This window comes from Equus asinus, chromosome 10 (assembly GCF_041296235.1).
Source record: "Equus asinus isolate D_3611 breed Donkey chromosome 10, EquAss-T2T_v2, whole genome shotgun sequence".
NCBI lineage: Eukaryota > Metazoa > Chordata > Mammalia > Perissodactyla > Equidae > Equus > Equus asinus.
Genome location: NC_091799.1, coordinates 31,930,615 through 31,947,599, shown reverse-complemented (window position 1 = coordinate 31,947,599; position 16,985 = coordinate 31,930,615). Strand labels below are relative to the sequence as shown.

The 16,985-nt window shown below is 40.3% G+C and overlaps 1 protein-coding gene across 4 annotated transcripts in view; it reads left to right on the top strand.

Moving 5' to 3' along the window:
• The window catches only part of SNX30 (sorting nexin family member 30), a 114,567-nt gene that overhangs the window by 47,178 nt on the left and 50,404 nt on the right, over positions 1–16,985 (top strand). For all 4 annotated transcript variants that reach the window (XM_070518964.1, XM_014859446.3, XM_044779035.2 and 1 more), the window contains exon 3: positions 9,132–9,242. In XM_070518964.1, the coding sequence (XP_070375065.1) occupies positions 9,132–9,242 (111 nt within the window). The remainder of the gene's footprint in view (positions 1–9,131; positions 9,243–16,985) is intronic.

The following is a 16,985-nucleotide window of genomic DNA, read 5'->3' as shown; positions in this document are numbered from 1 at the left end:
ATAAAACATTTAATCCCTGTACTTTCACTTATTTTCTATCATGATACTATTTAACATGTTAATATCACATTGCTCTTGAAATTTATGAATCATCGTATCAGCCTAATTCTCTGATGAGATCCTGATCATAATTTGGTGAAATTAGACTTGATGATAAGGGGAGAAAGGAGTAAGAGAAGGAGGGATGGGAACTAATATTTATTGACTTTCTGCCATGTGCCGCTATTACTGCCTTGTCCTTTCCACGCCTGGTTCACAGTTGAAAATTTGTCTGTGTGTGCGTGCTCACGCATATGCACTAGCAGTCACCCCCATCACCATTGCCACTGGGTGCCTACTATTTCCCAGGCGTTGAGCTTGGTGCTTACGAGTATATTATATCCTCAGAGGTCCTAGGTCACTGCATATATTCCTGTGAATTATTTCTAGTTACTTATTTTTTTCCCCTTAGGGTCAATTTATTTTTTACCCTATAGACAGTGAAATGCAAAACTTGTTTTGCTTTAATTTGTGCTCTAAACAGCTGAATGACAAGGTGACTGCCTCGCTGGCGCAGCAATACTTGCCTACCTTGAGGTTTTCCCAGCCCTCCTTGATTCCTCTGCCCTGCAGTTTACCCCCGCAAATGCTTATACTGCAGGGCCTATTAACTGATTCACAGGCTCAGGCACACGCTACAGCTCACCGATCCTTCCTGTGCCTCTTCTTTTTCCTTCCTTCCTCCCTTTTCTCCTTTGTGTTCTTATTTCTGTCCTTTTTCCTGGGGTTATTTGATTTCCTGTAAGTCAGATAATGACTTGGGATAACCCTTTCCATATTCTGTCCCACGTTGTCACTTGGCTGTGATGCTGACATCTCCAGGTGAACTTGTGGCAGAATTAAGTTGTACTTTTTACTGTCAATTCCACTTCTGATCTCAAACCAGAGTTATTTTCTTTTCCTGTTTCAAATAGTGACACCAGGTTTGATATCTTGGTGATGCATTTGGAGCCTTCTTTCTGAATGTTGTGTTAAAGGGTATGTAGGGATGTGTGGGAATCAGAGAGAAGACAAACAGGAACACAAGTTCCTAACACCTCGTCTTATCTCTGGACCCTACTTCTGCTGTGGTTCTCTAGCAAAGTTAATGGTCAGAGGCCAAGGTCATACAAATACTTACTTTATTAATTTGAGCTTCAACTCCCCAGTCCTAATTCAGATTCCCAGTGACCAACGCTGGACAGAGTACAGAGCTTTTTTGCCTGAGCTCAAGTGAGCTTAGGGCTGAGAGCCAACGTAGGCAAAGCATTCTCCACCGAGATCTAAGTTGTGGGTATCTTCTCTCTCCAGTGGTGGAGAGCCAGCCTAAGCCTTCTCAGGGCAGGCAGATCCTGGTTCTTTTCTCTGCAGGATCCTAGAAAGTAACATCGTAATACAGTCATGTGTCACTCAATGACGGGGATACATTCTAAGAAATGCATTGTTAGGCGATTTCGTCATTGTGTGAACATCATAGAATGTACCACTTGGATGTTACAACCTTCTACACACCTAGGCTATATTGTACTAATCTTATGAGACCACTGTCATATATGCAGTATGTCGTTGACCAAAATGTCATTATGCAGTGCATGACTGTAGTAGCTAATTATTGAGCACTTACTATATACTGTACTTTTTTTGTGATAGAAACTCTTTAATTTGTATTTCATATAAGTGCTCATTGTAGGGAAATTAGAAAACTCAAATAAGCTAAAACAGTAAAAGAAAACCTATAGGTTCACCAGCCAGAAATAATCATTTATAACTTTCTGAACTATTTGTCTCTATATACATTTACAAAAATGAGTATTTTCCATGGTACCAATTCACTAATACATTGCAAACATCTTTCTATGCTAGTAAATGCCAGTAAGAACACTTTTTATGCTATCATTTCTGAGACTGTGATACTGTTCCACTATATAGATGAGCTGTCATTTATTTTGTGCTAAGTGCTTTAAATATATCATCAGTTAAGTGGGTACTGGTAGTATTCTTATTTTTGCAGATGAGGAAACTGAGACACTGAGCTATTAACAAAATTGCTCAAAGACATGCAGCCAATATGCGGTAGAACTAGAATTTGAATCCAGGTCTGTCTTGTGCTACACTTCCAAAAGACGTGATTTTCAAGAGAGGGTTGCCTCCTCGCTCCCCCACTGCTTCTCCATCTCCCCAGCACTGTGGTCTATACCATGGCCTGACTATCGAGACTGCTGATGATGTGGAAATAGACTAGAGGTTGCGGAAATAGAGAGGAGCCTTCAGCTCCCTTTAGAGGCCCTCCCCCTCTTGTCTTTTACTCTATCACCAGTTAGTCATCACCAAGTCTTTGGCCCAACTGGTTCCTCTTTTCAAATGCCTCATTGGTCAACAGAGGCTAAATGCTGCTCAGAGGTCAAGTTATATATAACGATCACAAAGTGAATGTTAGATTTAATGACAAGAAGGATATTGATGACTGGTGAGAGCAGTTTCATTGATGTGGTGGGGCAGAACCCAGTTTGCAGCGGGTTAGGATGAGTGAGAAATAAGAAAAAAAAAGCACCACGAGTGTTGGTTTGGCAATGAAAAGTCAGTATAAAGAACAGTAGTGGGAGGAGGATGTGGATTTGAGGGGGAGGGGCTGTTTGTTTGTTTTTTCAAGGATGGAAGAGACTGGTTTATGTGCCAAGAAGCCAGTGTTGATAGAGAAGGAGACATTAGGTTGAAGATTGGAGCGTAGGATGGAAGCCACTGAGAAGGTGGAAGGAGAGTATCGTGAGAAGTGGAGGGAGGGAGTGGCCTCCGATGGGAAAGTTGTACTTTTTCCACTGTTTCTTGAGGAAGAAGGGAAGGGTTTTTTTCTGTGGCAGGAAGTTGAGGGAGGCTTTGCTTATAGTTGCAGTTTTCTCTGTGAATAGATGATGAGGTCTTCTAAGAACAAAGGGGAGGTTTCGAAGTGGGGGTTAGAAGTCTTCAAAACTTTTTCAGGTCTTGCATTAACTGATGTAGAAATGAGGGAGAGAGTTGACTAAGGAGGTATGAGAAGATTGCTTGGCAGTGTCGAGGGTCCAGTTGTAGAATTTATTGTGTCAATCGGTGTTTGCCTGATTTTGTTTTTCCTCCAGGACTGTACTCACACGCACGGGGCTAGTAAAGCAAGAAATGGATGGTTGCATTTTTACCAGTTGTGTGAACGGACAGTGGAGAAGGGGTCTTTAGGATATTGGCAAGCAAGCGTCCTGGAATTGATGCTGAATAAGGCAGGAAGTAAAGATAGAAATGGAGTGAATGTCAAGAAACCATAGGTCCCAAGAGGCTGAAAAACCAGGGATGTGGGAAAGGAAGAGTCTGAAATACAGGAGGTGCTGGTTAGAGAGGGCGACGTCTGAATTTCTGCCTGATGACCAAGCCTGTGGAGAGGTCATGGGAGGGGAAGGAGACATTGTTGGCTTAGACGTAGGTGTTTTATGTGCAAACCACTTGGATCTCAAGGGCACCCGGATTACAAAAGAGCTTTGGAAAGGAAGCCTGAGAGCCAGCTGCTGGAATCTTCAGGGAATCAGGAGAAATGTCAGGGGTGTCAGTAGAGGACAGGTATGAGGAGGGATAGAGGCATATATATGTTGATGGCATGAGCCTCAGAAGAGTTTTCACAGGGCCATGGAGGAGTGGTGGTAAGGGGCAGTGTGGAATGAAGAGGATGTCAGCAGGAACTGTCTTGGAGGGTGGGGCGAGGTTTGTGAAATGTGAGAAAATGAGCAGCTTTCCACTTATGGGACAGCAGAGAGGCTGTATTCTCAGGGGAGAGCCAGCTTTCAGAATTTGGATAGGTTGAAGAACTATAGGAATTTATTAATTTTGGAGTGAGTGTTCCAGAGGGCTTGGTGGAAAGCTCTGAGAAGGAGATAACTGGCTGCTCATGTCCCAAGAAAGGAAGCCCAGAGGAGCGTGAGGAAAGGCCAAAAGTCTCTCTAGTCATCATTCTCAGGTGTTCTCTTAGGGTAGGGGGCCTCTGAAGCAGAAGAAGATTAGCTGACTACTGTGTGATAAGGAAAGAAGCCCCTTTGTGGGGAAGGGGGTCACTCAGACCTCTTAGGTCCAGCTGTGGCCTGGACAGATGGCATTTGTGATGAAAACCAAATCTCTCTAGAGTGAATTGGTCATAAATTCTGGATTGAATGGAAATTCTTTGGAATGGCTCCAGGCCATAGTTGTTGGGCGCATCAGCTCCTGGGGGAGAAGAGGAGTTCTTTTGTGGGAGGGTGAGGCCCAATGCACAGGGTGCTGTGCTGGGTGATTGATTACCCTGTGGCTCTGTGCTAGGTCTTCCAAAGTGTTGAACTTAAAAAAATTAGCGGAGATGCCTGCAGATGACCAAGGAAATATTATTCATATGGAGCAATGATGAAAATGGATGTTCTTCATTACAACTCTTGTGCTCGGTTACCTATTTGTAGATCTGACTTTAGGTGTGTCCCCATGACCTGGTGATCTTTGTGGAGCATTCTAGATCGTGGAACCGGAACGCGGTACGCAAGGACACAGGACAAAATGCTGGAGTGCTTGTCTCTGATTATGGAATTGTTGGTGTGCACTTTTCTTTCTTTTTTATTGTTTTGTTTACCACAGATATTACGAAATAGAGATAAACACTTCTTACTTTATTTTCCTTCCTAAGTTGGACCCTGAATTTCACAGAGGAAAAATTTACTACAAACTCATAGTTGGAGTTTTATTGGCTTGCATCTTTTATGAGTACTTTGAGTCTTATAACTGACTGGATGTCTCTCCAGAAATTCACAGTAATGTCTGTGGCCCAGTTTTAGCAAGTATGCAGAATTCTGTGGTGGGTGTGTTTTGCTAGCCTCGCTCCTGGCTCTACTTTTTCTCTCTGTCCTTGTTTTTCCGTTATCTTTCTTACCTACTTCTAATTTACATCATTAAAAAAAAATTTATTCCTAGAAACGTTAAACTTACTTATTGATTTTATGTGTTGAATAATTTGAACATCTCCAAATTCTCTGGATTTGATTCAGCCATGATGGTTTACGATGCCTTATTCTTGGGTGATTATTACTTATTGACATTATAAGTATTGTTGTTGTTTTACTGTGACATTATGCTTTTTCCTTTGTATTTTCAACAGAAATTCTTTTTTTTTTTTGGCTAGAGGAAGGTTGTCCCTGAGCTGACATCTGTGCCAGTCTTCTTCTGTTTTGCATGTGGGATGCTGCCACAGCATGGCTTGTTGAGCCGTGTGTAGGTCTGTGCCCATAATCTGAACCCTGGGCTGCCAAAGCAGAGTGCATGAACTTAACCACTATGCCACTGGGCCAGCCCCCTAATTTATGTCACTTGATCGTATTTCATCTATCACTGTATCTTTTCTATAACACATTGTGCTAAAAATAAGTAAAATAAATATTGGGTCAGAGAATGTGAGCATCCTTGTGTTTCGTGATGATTTTTTACGTTATTGCTTTCCAAAGAATCGAATTTTTACTGTTTTGCTGAATCCCTTAGGCCCTTAAAGCTTTTAAAAAATGAACATTCTTTTTGTGTGTGACTATAAAAGTATTATAGGAGAATGGTAGAAAATTTGGAAATAAGGATGAGTACATAGAGGGCAGTTGCCATTATCAGTTCTAGATTTTTCTTCTAACCTTTTATATCCAAATTTTTAACACCAATGAAATAATAATGTATGCACAGTTAATTCTGTAGTCTGCCGTTTTCTCTTAAAAGTCCTTTAAAGCATTTTTGTCACTAAAAATGTCTTACAAACATGATTACTGATAACTGTAGAATAAATATACCATAATTTCCTTAATTGTTTTTTATTGTTAGACATTTAGTTTCTTTCTTTTGTTATTTTAAATAATATTGCAGTGAATATCATTATACAGATGTCTTTGCCATAGTTTAAAAATTATTTTCTAATGGTAGATTCCTAGAAGTAGAATAGCAGTAATTAAAGACATAAACATAAATGCCGTAAATAAAGGAGAACCGACAGGTGACTATTTTTAAAAGCATGCAATGGGGACAGCCTTCTTATTGATAACACCAAAAGAAGCAACCATAAAGGGAAAAAATGGATGAATTTAAAAATTCTGTATCAGGGGGCTGGCCCCGTGGCCAAGTGGTTAAGTTCATGCACACCACTTTGGCAGCCCAGGGTTTCACTGGTTCGAATCCTGGGCGCAGACATGGCGTCGCTCATCAAGCCATGCTGAAGCGGCGTCCCACGTGCCACAACTAGAAGGACCCACAACTAAAAATATACAACTATGTACCGGGGAGCTTTGGGGAGAAAAAGGAAAAATGAAATCTTAAAAAAAAAAAATCCTGTATCAGAAAAACCATTTGGAAATTATGATAGGCCAATGGCTGTAAAGAGCTGACACAAATGAAAAAGACTTGACTTATAATTTAAAAAAAGCCCTCACAAAAGAAGAAAAATCTGCAGCCAACAAATATTTGAAAGACTGCTCAATACTAAGTCATTAAAGAAACAAAGGAAAACAAAGATGATATATTATTTTTCAGTTAGAAGCCCATCAAAGATAACCAGTGTTGATGAGAATATGTGATAAGAATATAAGTTGGTATATTTCTGGAGGCAGTTTTTCAATTAAAAGTACATGTACTTTTTTTTTTTTTAAAGATTTTATTTTTTCCTTTTTCTCCCCAAAGCCCCCCAGTACATAGTTGTATATTCTTTGTTGTGGGTCCTTCTAGTTGTGGCATGTGGGACGCTGCCTCAGCGTGGTCTGACGAGCAGTGCCGTGTCCACGCCCAGGATTCGAACCAACGAAACACTGGGCCGCTTGCAGCGGAGCGCGCGAACTTAACCACTCGGCCACGGGGCCAGCCCCAAAAGTAGATGTACTTTTTAATCCAGCAATTCTATCTTTAGGCATTTATTTTAAGAGAATTATCAAACAGGTGTCCAATGATGTTTACTGTAGCATTGTTTATTGATTGGAAAATTGGAATTAACTTAAATGGGATTTTGGTTTAATCGTGGTGTATCCATTCAGTGAAATACTATATGTATGTTAAAAATGATTGTTTAGATCTGAACTTACTGACATAGAAACATATATGTGTTAAAGAGATATAGAAAATATGAGTGAGCGAGTGAATATGCATAGAAAAAATAAAGAAAGATAAAAACCATAATATTAATTGCATTTTTCTCTGTTTAGGGGGATCATGGCTGATCTTTTATTTTTTATTTCTTTATTTTTCCTTAAGTTTTAAAGTAAATATATCTAACCTGAATAAATAGAAGGGGGAAGAAAAAAGTCAGTACCCCGAAAGTAAAACTGATTACAGCAGAAACAAAACTTGTGTTTTATCATGTTCCTTTTTGTAGTTAGCAAATACTGATTTCAAAGTTAGAGCCCAAATGTCACATAAGCTATAATTTATGAAGTGGATTTGCAAATGATAAAGAGAAGTGATCAGTTAATATCATGTAACATTTAGGAAGACAGAAAGTAGAGCCTCCATCAGTTCTGTTTACAGTGAAACAATGTACAATGTATTCGATTGCCACCTGTCCATGTCTACCTTTCATGGGCCCATAATCATCGGCAAGTCCTAAGATGGAGCCTTTTGGGGCCTCTGTGGGGTCTTGAAGAACGTCCCTTCCAACTCTCTTTTTATTGTTGAGGAAACCAAGGCTCCCGGAGGCGTGGTAGTGTCTCAGGGGTCTGGCAGGGGTAGTAGGATGGCTCAGGTGCAGAGTTCTGCCTGCCCTGCCTCAGAAGGAGTGTTGGGCTATCTGCCCCCGGTATTTTCATCACCCTTATGCCTGAGTACACCTTATGTTTAATAGTGATTTCTTCTCTCGATTTAAGTATTCTTTTCTTTCCCCTCCAGTTCTACCGTGCTAATTCCTTTGGGGAGTCTTCCAATAAATCACCAATATCTAAGTTGAATGAATGTCCCCGCATCTTCCCACCCCTACTGCCCATCACAGGGGAGGGTTGTGTTTCACGGGCACGTGCTGGTTCGTGGGACTTTGAAAAGGGGAAAAGATGCAGGATGAGTTGGTTGGGGGTTAGTCCAAGACGGAGTCCTTTAACGTCACAATTTGGCTCAGACTGTAAGCATGGCTTTTGGAGAGGATGAAATCATAATTTTGAGTGCCAGTGCTGTCCACAGCTTTCTCTTTGATGGATGACATTTATTTGTGTGTTTTTAGGATTTTCTTGGTGTTGGAGTTTAAAACAGACTTTTGGCTTGAGGGAGTAAATTTATAAATGGCGCTTGGGCAATTTTTATCTTGTACTTTAATTTTTGAGAACTATGACTAGTCATTAACCCTAATAGGGAAAAATGGTTTATCTGAGACACAATTTTAGTTGGGGCGAATTAATGTGTAAATCTTGTTTTGATATAAATTAATTTTATTTAACATTGGTTTTCATTATTTAAGTGCCACAATCACATTTCAGAAAACTGTTAAAATTTAGGAAAAGGGGATGAGATTAATATTCTTCTGCAATACAATGATATTTTGTTATTGTTCCCTTCTAGATTTTTTTCTTGTGAATCTAAAATACAATATAGTTTCAAGGTTATGGTCTGGCAGAATATGGCAGATTCAGCAGAACGTTTTCTATTTTCGTTTAATCTGGTTCCTAAGTAAGCAGGTGATCTCTTATCTTTACTTTTTGTTTGTTTATTTCCCCTCTGCCTTTGTCAAAACTCATAAGCATGTTTAGCAGAAGGTGGAGACTTAGTAATTCAGGTTTGGTAGCAATATCCTCATTGGAGCTATTCTGCTAAAAGAAATTGTTAAAGTTAAGCTTGGAGGAAATGAATCAGATGTTTCTAAGCACAATTGTGAGGGATAGTTGAGTTCCATTTCCTGTGGGTAGAAAAAAAAAACCCTTGACATTTTCATTCGAGATCCTTGTGTCTCACTGGACCCGGTGGCCCAGACTCATCATGCTGTGTTGGTAAGCCTTGTTGTTTGGCTGATGTGTTTGGTGGAAGGAAAGTGTGTCCTTGCCCAGCTTGCTTATTCAGAGAGAGCTTTTTCCTTCTCTTCTGCCAAGATATGCCACTATTCCCTTATGCTTGTTTTGTTCCCCTCTTCTTATTTGCAGAGCACTCGGGTGGAGTTTGACCTGCCGGAATATTCTGTTCGTCGAAGATACCAGGATTTTGACTGGTTGAGGAACAAACTAGAAGAATCGCAACCCACTCATCTCATTCCCGTAGGTACTAAGTCATTACAGCTTGCTACTCATTCTTCCTGCAGTATCTTTTCTGAGGATGTTCACTCGGCTCTCACCCCTTAAACTGTGGGCAAACTGCCTTACATTTTATACCAGGTTCACCCATCTAATGTTCGTAAAGCATGCTCGTGGATGCGGTATATTATTTCCCCTTTTGGGTTTTCGTTTCTAGTTTGCTGTGCAGTATGCCAGTTATCTTGAGTGGCGTGGGGTAGATTTTCACTTTCATTATGACAATTACCTCTTTGAGGTATGGAAAGTCCTAATTCTCAGTTGCTGCCTCTGTAAAGCCTGTCTGTTCCACCCTTCCTAGACGCTATTCTTGAGGTTTGGATAGCCGCCAGGTGAGGGATGATGCCTCAGATTACAGCTGGCTGGGCTTTCTTTAGACGAGGGTAATACAGGGAGCAGGAATCCAGCACACGGTCCATTCAACCATAGTTTTTCATTTAAAAAACGAATCCAAAAGCGTCCTACCTCTGTTGATTGAAGCAGCATAACATTTATCTACTGCTTATATCTGCACATTTTTTTTAACGGAACTGGAGCAAATAAGATTTAAAAGACTACTTAAATCAACATGCATATCGAATACTTTTCTGACTACTTTTTTTTTTTTAAGATTTAATTTTTTCCTTTTTCTCCCCAAAGCCCCCCGGTACATAGTTGTATATTCTTCGTTGTGGGTCCTTCTAGTTGTGGCATGTGGGACGCTGCCTCAGCTTGGTTTGATGAGCAGTGCCATGTCTGCGCCAAGGATTCAAACCAACGAAACACTGGGCCGCCTGCAGCGGAGCGCGCGAACTTAACCACTCGGCCATGGGGCCAGCACCCTACTTTTTTTTTTTTTAGTAGCAGTAATAACTATTATTTAGACCCCACATGTTTCTTTGGGCTTTAGGTGCTTTAGGGCAATTTGGGCCATAAAACTTTTCAGCGGGATTTTATCTTTCGGTGAAAACTTTGGTTGAATAACTTCTTAGCACCACCAATTTTCCTGTTAACACTGCATCTTCTAGTGCTGCTTTTCCCCCCTGTTTGGTAGAGGCTGAATATGCTGTGAACACTCTGGCAATTTCTTTGGTCTTCAAGGCAAAAGTGGCCGTGATGCTAGTGCTGCGTTGGAAATGATGGGTCTTGCTGGGGCTCCGTTTGTTACTGGGGAATCTCCCTCCCTCCCATGTATCTCCTCTGCTCTCCAAGCCTGAGTTTTGCTTTTCTGTCTTCTAATCACTTCAAACTTGCCTGAAGAAGAAACTTCAATTTTTAACCAGTTGGAACTGTTTCTTAAAATAAAACCTTAATTTGGCAAAATTGGCAGCTAGCGAATTTTTTTAAATAGACTTTTTATTGTAGAACAGTATTAGATTTACAGAATTATTATGAAGATAGTACATTGAGTGCTCACATACCCACACCCAGTTTTGCTTGTCATTAGCGTTTTACATTAGTATGGCATGTTTGTCACAATTAATGAACCAGTGATGATACTTTATTATTGACCAAAAGTCCTTTATTCAGATTTCGTCAGTTTTGGCCTTGTGGCATTTTTCTGTTCCTGGATCTCATCCAAGAAACCATATTACATTTAGTTATCATGTCTTAGCTTCTTCTTGGTTGTGACAGTTTCTGAGGCTTTCCTTTTTTTGTTTTTTTGTTTTTTTTGGCATGGAAAGATTGGCCCTGAGCTAACATCTGTTGCCCATCTTCCTCTTTTTTCTCCCCAAAGCCCCAGTGCATGGCTGTATATCCTAGCTGTAAGTCCTAGTTCTTCTGTGTGAGCTGCCACCACAGCATGGCTACTGACAGGTGGGTGGTGTGGTTCCATGACCAGGAAATGAATCTTGGCCATCAAACGAAGCGGTGAGAGTGCTGAGTAGGCCATCAAGGCTGTCTCTAGGCTTTCCTTATTGTTTGTTTCTTTTTTTTGGTGAGGAAGATTGGCCCTGAGCTAACATCTGTGCCAGCCTTCCTCTATTTTTTGTATGTGGGATGCCACCACAGCATGGCATGATGAGCAGTGTGTAAGTCTGTGCCTGGGATTCGAACCCATGAACCCTGGGCTGCCAAAGCAGAGCGCATGAACTTAACCACTACACCACAGTGCTGGCCCCTAGGCTTTCCTAGTTTTTGACGAGCTTAACAGTTTTGAGGATTACTGGTCAGGCATTTTGTAGACTGTCCCTCAGTTGAGATTTTCTGATGTTTTTCTCATGATTGGCTGGGGTGATGTGTTTTGGGGAGGAAAAGCACAGAGGTAAAGTGCCATTTGCATCGTATCATATCAAGGGTACCTACTGTCAACAGTATTTATCACTGTTGATGGTAACCTTGATCACCTGACTTTAGGTAGTGCTTGTCAGGTTTCAAATCCACTGTACAGGTACTATTTTTTCTCTCCCTTTCTATACCGTTCTCTTTGGAAGCAAGTAGCTCTTTATGCATAGCCCACTCTGCATCAGGAGAATTATGCTCCACCTCCTGGCAGCTAGTGTAGTGTTTGAAGTTTGGTACTTAAAGATCAAAGGTTAGACAGCGCCACCTGCTGGTGAAATATAGTAGCACTCATGCATTGACATTGAAGCCAAAACTCCAGAATGCTCAAGGTGGATCCAGAGTATCTTTAAGTATGGTTTGCTATAGTCTGGGTAGAAGCAGGGAATAGGAAGGTACTTTAGAAGCAAGTAGAGACTTAAATTTCTTCATAAATTCTTGGTGCATCTCTGGAGTGGAGAGAGATTTAGTATTGGAGAGTGTCTCTGATTTAAACATGAAAGTCAAACTGGAAACAAACTCTTTTTTTCTCCCTGCAGAAATTCATTTTATAGCAACTTTTCTAGGAGCTGCCTATCTGTTATTAAGTATCGACTTGGTGTTAGTCTTTTTACTAGGCTTGGTGAGTACCCCTGGGGAGAGGTTATAAGACAGACAGGGACCCCTGCCCTGGGGAGTTTATTAGATGGAGACCCCGTAAACTGTGTAATATATATTATTTTTAAATTTTTATTTCTCTTTTTTTTTAAAAAACAGCTTTATTGAGATATAATTCATATGTCATGCAATTCACCCATTTAAAATGTACAAGTCAAGGGCTTTTAGTATAGTCATAAGTTGTGCAGCCATCAGCAAATCAACATTGGAACCTTTTCATCCGCCCAAAAGGAAACCTTCCCCTCCTTGCCTGTCACTTCCAAACCCTCTCTCCTCTCCAGGACCTGGCAACCACTAATCTACTTCTTGTCTCTACAGATTTCCCTGTTCTGGACGTTTCATAAAAGTAGGATCATATTACTAGTTAGTCTTTTGTGACTGGATTTTTTCACTTAGCATCATGTTTTCAGGGTTTTTTTGGACAACTTAAGTCAGCTCTGGTTAAAAGTGTGTGAGAATCCCTGAACTTTCAGATTCTGCTGCTTATATTAGGAGCATGGAGATAAAGTTCCTCCTTTACCTGGGCTTCATTGGAGCCCTGTGAAGCTGTGGGTGAGCAGCCAGCCAGACTGGGGTTCTGTGGTGGAACCCAAATTCTTTCACTTCCCTTTTCCCATTGGCTGTCCTTCGGCCTGCCCTTATTTCCAGCCCCTGTAGCTCTGAACTCGGCAGTTTCTGGGGCTCTGCTGGAGAAACCCAACCCCTTCCCTCCTAGGCCAACCTTTCCTTTGCCTGAGTAGAATCACAAGATGGTTGATATTGGTTGACTTTTCTCTGAATGCAGTCTTTTCTGCCTTGTGTCTGTAACAAATTCTGGCCTGTTAATGGTACCTTTTTATTTTCTGGTGCTGCAACAGATTTTTTTCTTTTTATATTACTTTGTTCCTGTGCAGTTTTAAAAGCAGAAAGAAATAATCTTATGCTCTTAAAATGCTACCTTAAAACCAGAAGTGTACTGGATGTGTGTACTCGGTATCGTATGATGACAATTCACTTTTCTTTATTATCTGATAGTTGGAGCCACCAGAAAGTCTTCATTGTGACATGATTTTTGTTTTTTAGTGTACTTTTTGGCTCAGAAGTTGGTTTTAGCACTACTTCATTTGCTGGGACACAACTAGTTACACAGCAGACAGATTTAATGCTTCGATGGCCACAGATAGATTTTAGAGATGGAGCAAATACAGTTAGTGTTTAATTTCACTTGGAAATTTAATGTTTGCTTCCATTTATTTATTTTTTTTAAAGATTGGCATCTGAGCTAACATCTGTTGCCAATCTTTTTTTCTTCTTCTTCTTCTTCTCCCCAAAGCCTCCCCCAGTACATAGTTGTATATTTTAGTTGTAAGTCCTTCTAGTTATGGCATGTGGGACGCCGCCTCAGCGTGGCTTGATGAGCAGTGCCATGTCTGCACCTAGGATCTGAACCGGTGAAACCCCGGGCCGCTGAAGCGGAGCACAGGAACTTAACCACTCGGCCATGGGTGGCCCCTTTTTGCTTCCATTTTTATCAAGGAAGTTTTGCAGGAAGGATGCATTAGTATTTATCATGCACCTAGTTTTGTTTTGGATACTGGTAAACTCCTAAGAATTAATAAGAAATGTGTAATGCAACAACTGTTTTTCTTAATATGAAATAATCAGTAAAAACTCTGACTTCATTTTCTAGTCAGTCCTTCCTTATTTTGTACTGTTAAAAAAGCATATAGATGCTTTTACCTTACCCAGTAGCTAAGTTGAGAAGTGGTTGAACATTGGTTGAATTTTCAAGCATTATGACTTAAACCAAGCTTGGTGATTGTTCTTTGTAGGGACAAGGTTTTTAATCTTAATGCTCTTTTACTTGTTACTTATTTTTGCTTAGGAGCAATATTTTCTGTTAGTTTGGCAAGGATAGGAAAAATAGTTTTCTGTCATGTAGTGAGTATGCACTAAACATTTGTTGAATTGCACAGAAGAAGCAATTTAAATGCTGACAAGAGGAAGTTGGACATTTCAAGACTGAGCAATTGAACTCTTTGTCCAGATTTCCTGCTCAGAAATAGTAGCTTTTCAGTGACATCTACAGGAAATTTGCTTTTGTTTCACAGATTATGAAATACTTTCTTGTGAACTAGTATGAAATATAATGTATGTGAAAGTGCTTTACCAAAGAATCAAGTGCTATAAAAATGTAAATGCTTTAAGATTGAACCTTGAAATATGTAACAGGTTCTTGTAAGGCGTGCAAATAGAATTCTTTGTAGGTTCCAACATATATATGCATATGTAGTTTTTAAAATACTTTTTCATTATGAGGAATGTCAAATATACTAAAGTAGAGAGCTTCAGTTCAGTGAACCCGAATGTCTTCATCACCCAGGTTCAACGTTTATCAACTTATGGCCAGTCTTGTTTCATCTCTATCCCTACCCACTCCCTCACCCCCATACCAGGTGATTTCTCTAAAAAGTGACTTAAACAACAGAAATTTATTATTTTGTAATTCTGGAGGTCAAAAGTCCAAAATCAGCCCCAGTGGATTAATATCAAGGTGTAGACAGGGCTGTATTCCTCTGAAGGCACTTGGGGCGAGCTTGTTTCTTGCTTTTTGCAGCTCCCAGAGGCTGCTCTACATTCCTTGTCTCGTGGCCCCTTCCTCCAGCTTCAAAGCCAGCAGCATAGTATCTTCTCTATTCTCTGATATCTGCTTCCATCATTGCATCCTTTTTATGAAAGTGAGGTAAAAATCACATAAAATTCACCATTTTAAAGTGTACAATTCAGTGGCTTTTAGTATGTTCACAATATTTTGCCATCACCAGCACTGTTTAATTCCAGAATATTTTCATCTCCCTTTTAAAAATAAATCCCATACCCATTAAGCAATCACTCCCCATTCCCTCTTTTCCTTAGCCCAACTATTATGAATAATGTCACTTGAACATTTGTCATACAAATTTTATTTTGAACACTTGCTCTCAGTTATCTTGGCTATGTACCAAAGAATGGAATTGCTGGAGCCTATGGTAATTCTATGTTTAATTCTTTTTAGGAACTGCCAAACTGTTTTCCACAGTGGGTCACCATTTTGCATTCCCACCAGCAATGTTTGAGGATTCCTCTTTCTCCACATATGTGCCAACACTTGTTATTTTCCTTTTTTTTTTTTAAGTTTTGTATACATCCTAGTGAATGGGAAATGGTATCCCAGATGATTTTAAAGAACATTTTGGGTGCTGGCCCTGTGGCCCAGTGGTTAAGTCTGGCGTGCTCTGCTTTGGTGGCCTGGGTTTGGTTCCCAGGTGTGGACCTACAGCACTCATTGGTGGCCATACTGTGGCGGTGACCCACATATAAAATAGAGGAAGACTGGCACAGATGTTAGCTAGGGCAAGTTTTCCTCAAGTAAAAAGAAGAGGATGATTGGCAATAGATGTTAGCTTGGCAAATTTCCCTCAGTGAAAAAAAAAATCCAAACCATTTGGCTGAAAAGATATTTGGAAGTTCCACCTTTTAGTCCACGCTCCTTTTTGCTTTCTGTTCTCAGTGTTTACAAATAAATAAAAATAGCTGGCATTCATTCAACATCTACCACGTGCTTGGAGCTATGTTGAGCTCTTTACTTGTGTTACCTCATTTATACTTGATTTCATCAGCAACCCAGATTCCTAGGCATAAACAACCCGGAAAGTAATTATAAAGGCAGCGCTGAGAGTAGGTGTGTCCCTTTAAGGAAGTTTGAAATAGAAAGAAACAAATTTCTAAATGCATGTACATTTGGGGATAATAATGCTTATTATAGAAGGAAATTCTGTTTGCAGACGGATTCACCCCAGGGTTCCTTTAAATAGCAAGCTTCTCTGATTCATTGAACATAAAGTTCAATGTACTAAATCTGCAGAATGGATAACTATTTCAGGAGATTATCTGTTATGTTCAATGAGGCACACCTAACCACTTATTTGCTCATTAGGCCTTTCTCCCAAGTCCTATTCAGCCTAGGCAAATGAGTGTATGCCCAACAGGACTCATGAGATTAGAACAGGAAAATATCCACTGGATGTGGTAATTAGAAAGTCATTGAACATCTTTAAAAGAGCAGTTTCTGCATTGGGTAGAGATAGGGCAGAGAAATGCAGCATTGAAGGTAGTACCAAAGACAGCTTTGTTTTGGAATGGAGGAAGGTTGGGGGTTGGGAAATGAATGGAAAGAGTGGAAAGATAAATGATTCTTTTCAAAAAGGTTGACTGAGGCAGGAAGGAGAGTGAAGAAGATGTAAGGTTAAGGGATAGCTGGATTTATTTTTTTCAGGTAGAAAGAGAACTAACCATATTTTTGTAGACATGGAACAGAATTGACTAAGGAGATGTTGAAGATACAGGGAAGAGAAGGTATAATTAATTGATGACAACAGGTGCATGATAGTGAACTAATGAATGACTGAGTCAAGGACATAGATGGAATAGTTAGCTTTGGGGAGGGATATGTTGTCACAGGGTCCTGAGGAATGGAGGTGAAGGTGGCGCCCAGTAGATGGGTTTTGGAGGAAGCAAATGGTTAGGGAATTTCCATGTGATGTCCTACACCTGGTTCCTATTTCAGAAAGATGGTAATTTTTTTAGCATGAAAGGTTGGGGGTTGGGTGTAGGGTTTAAGGAGAATGGCCGTCTAAGGGAATGGGAGAAGAACTGATGAGAATGAAGGAGTTCTCCTACAGAACAGACATACCCTTTTAAGACAGCTTCTCTAGTGCTTTTGACTGGGCCGGAACACTGGGCTGGGTGGCCCTTGTGTCTGACTCAGTCATG